The sequence below is a fragment of the Penaeus japonicus genome, unplaced genomic scaffold, assembly GCF_977035675.1.
Source record: "Penaeus japonicus unplaced genomic scaffold, GWHDUDI00000001_assembly GWHDUDI00000010, whole genome shotgun sequence".
Lineage (NCBI taxonomy): Eukaryota > Metazoa > Arthropoda > Malacostraca > Decapoda > Penaeidae > Penaeus > Penaeus japonicus.
The window spans coordinates 25,797,107-25,799,606 of NW_028234412.1; the positions used below are offsets into that span (position 1 = coordinate 25,797,107).

At 34.1% G+C, this 2,500-nt stretch overlaps 1 protein-coding gene across 25 annotated transcripts in view; it reads right to left on the reverse strand.

Annotated features, from left to right (window-relative positions):
* SLO2 (slowpoke 2) overlaps nt 1-2,500 on the reverse strand; it is a 579,670-nt gene that overhangs the window by 22,902 nt on the left and 554,268 nt on the right. For all 25 annotated transcript variants that reach the window (XM_086541118.1, XM_086541114.1, XM_086541111.1 and 22 more), the window contains one exon: nt 1,537-1,671. In XM_086541118.1, coding sequence (XP_086397244.1) covers nt 1,537-1,671 — 135 coding nt within the window. The remainder of the gene's footprint in view (nt 1-1,536; nt 1,672-2,500) is intronic.

Sequence of the window (2,500 nt, forward strand, 5' to 3'; positions counted from 1 at the left end):
ATTACTCTTTACCTTCAAACTGTCCAAACAGATCTGCCTCAGTAACAGTAGATAACATCCAACATAGGCGCCACATAGAACACATAAATAAGCATTCTACCTTTTACCTAGAGTCACCTTTAAGCACCCGAGATGACGAAATAATAACGAAAACACTGGGTAACAAGAAGAACATCTCATGCCTCGGAAACATTTAGTGTTACTTTTTTTTCTTTCAAAAACCTGCCTGAACTTGTACTTTTTTGTGTGGTTTCCTGATATCCATTTTGATACAATTCTGAGGCTACAAGATATATATATTTTTCCTGATCGCTGAATGAATGAATACTATTCCCAACGTTAACCCCTGATACTTAAAATCATTCTGCTTGTAAATTAAGCTGACTCATCTAAAAAAAAAAGGGGTTCCAATCCATCTGTTTTTCTGTTTGTCCATGGAGCACTATGAATAACAGTGAATCAAAGCAGTGAAGTAGCTTTAGTCAACGTTGATACTTAGATTTAGCTGAAACTGTGAATCAGTGCTTCTGAATAATATGACTGACTGTCAGCTGTTCCTGTGAGATATTCATTACTATGAGTTATTGAAAGAACTTTAATTGCTGTGTATTACGCCCCGTATCATATTTGTAAGAAATGTTCAATATAAACCTAAGCTATGTAATTGCAGCTTGAAATATCATAAACAAATTAAGGCAAACTTACAAGGTCAGCTACTCATAATAATAGCGAATGCACATATTAACAGTAAAAGAAAAATTACTTTAAATCATTAGGAAATAAAATATATATACACAAGATATGATAATTACACTTAAACATTCCATAAATTTCACGTTAAAATTATGCTGGTTACCTCCATGCTACTATCGCTCTCTCTCTCTCTCTCTCTCTATGTCTTTGTCTCTCTCTCTCTCTCTTTGTCTCTCTCTCTCTCTCTTTGTCTCTCTCTCTCTCTCTCTCTCTCTCTCTCTCTCTCTCTCTCTCTCCCTTTGTCTCTCTATCTCTCTGTCTCTCCACCTCCCTGCTCCCCTCTTTCTCCTCCTATATCTCCCTCGCCCTCTCTCCATCTCTCTCTCTCTCTCTCTCTCTCTCTCTCTCTCTCTTTCTCTGTTCGTCTCTCCCTTTATCTCTCTTTCTCTCATTAATGAATATGTATGTATATAGAATATACACGTGGATACATATCCACACACACACACACACACACAAACACACACAAACACACACACACATGCATACACACAATCTATCAATCTATCTACCTAACTATCTATCTATCTCGCTACATCTATCTATCTACTGTTCTGTCTATCTACATCTTCCTATCTATCTGTCTATCTCCATCTATCTCTCTATCATAAAAAAAATCTATTTCTCTTCCTTAGACGTACAGACAAAAGCTAAATAGTACCATGGAGATACCCACTCAAATATATATATAAAAAGAAAACGATATATACGAAAAAAAAAAACAAAAAAAAAACGAAAAACAAAGAAAACAAAAATGGAACAGCTCAGCTCCTATGAACATACATTATTCCCAGGCTCCATGTTGCTCGTGTCTATCGTTCTGTAGATTCCAATTGGAATCTCACACGTGGTGGAACAAAGCTTCTGGTACAAGCGTCCGTAGGTTCGGATCCACAAGTCTTGTTTGCCGATCTTCATCTGCAAGATTTTGTAAGAGGTGTTAGGGTATGTGGAGATACGGTGCTGTGTTTGTGTTTTTGTTTGGGTTTGTATCGTTGTGTGTTTTCGTTTGCATGTTTTATGTTTTGGTTATATGTGTGTATACTATATGTTTGTCTTGGTTTTATTCTTTTATATGAAACATTTGTTAAATGATAGTTCATCTATATTTTATGTATGTAATTTATCTATTGTTCCATATTCGACAGACTACATATATTAACAAGAATAATACAAAAGTTTTGAATTAAACTCCACCACATATTACCTTAACCACACATATTACATCAACTTTAAAACAATAGATTAGCAGCAAGGCAAATTTCAACTGATATCTCTTATCATTATATGCGTTTAACAAATCAACTATTACATAAACAAAGCAAAATGAGGAATAAACCTTTCCTAATATAACTTATCTAATATTTCATTTGATTTAACAAAATGCATATTCGACATATAAAAAAATGATAATCACAAATAAACCTGACACAAAAAGTGAAAGATTTTCAAACGAAACTAAAATGACGTAAGAAGTAAAAACTGTTTGTAGTACTGATAAATCAATATGTCTTTTGATGTGAACCTAACATCAGCTCAAACTCATAAAAAAGAATGTGCAATCGAGGCCACGCCGAAGTGAGGAATGAACCTTGCCTAATATTACTTTAAAAGTCAATTACACCATCAGCCTCCATAAAATAAAGTAATTTCAAATAACCCTTACGTACAAGAAACAAAGATTTCGCAATGAAATCATATCTAAATTATCAAATAGACCCAAGAAAGTCATCACGAATAGCAAAGA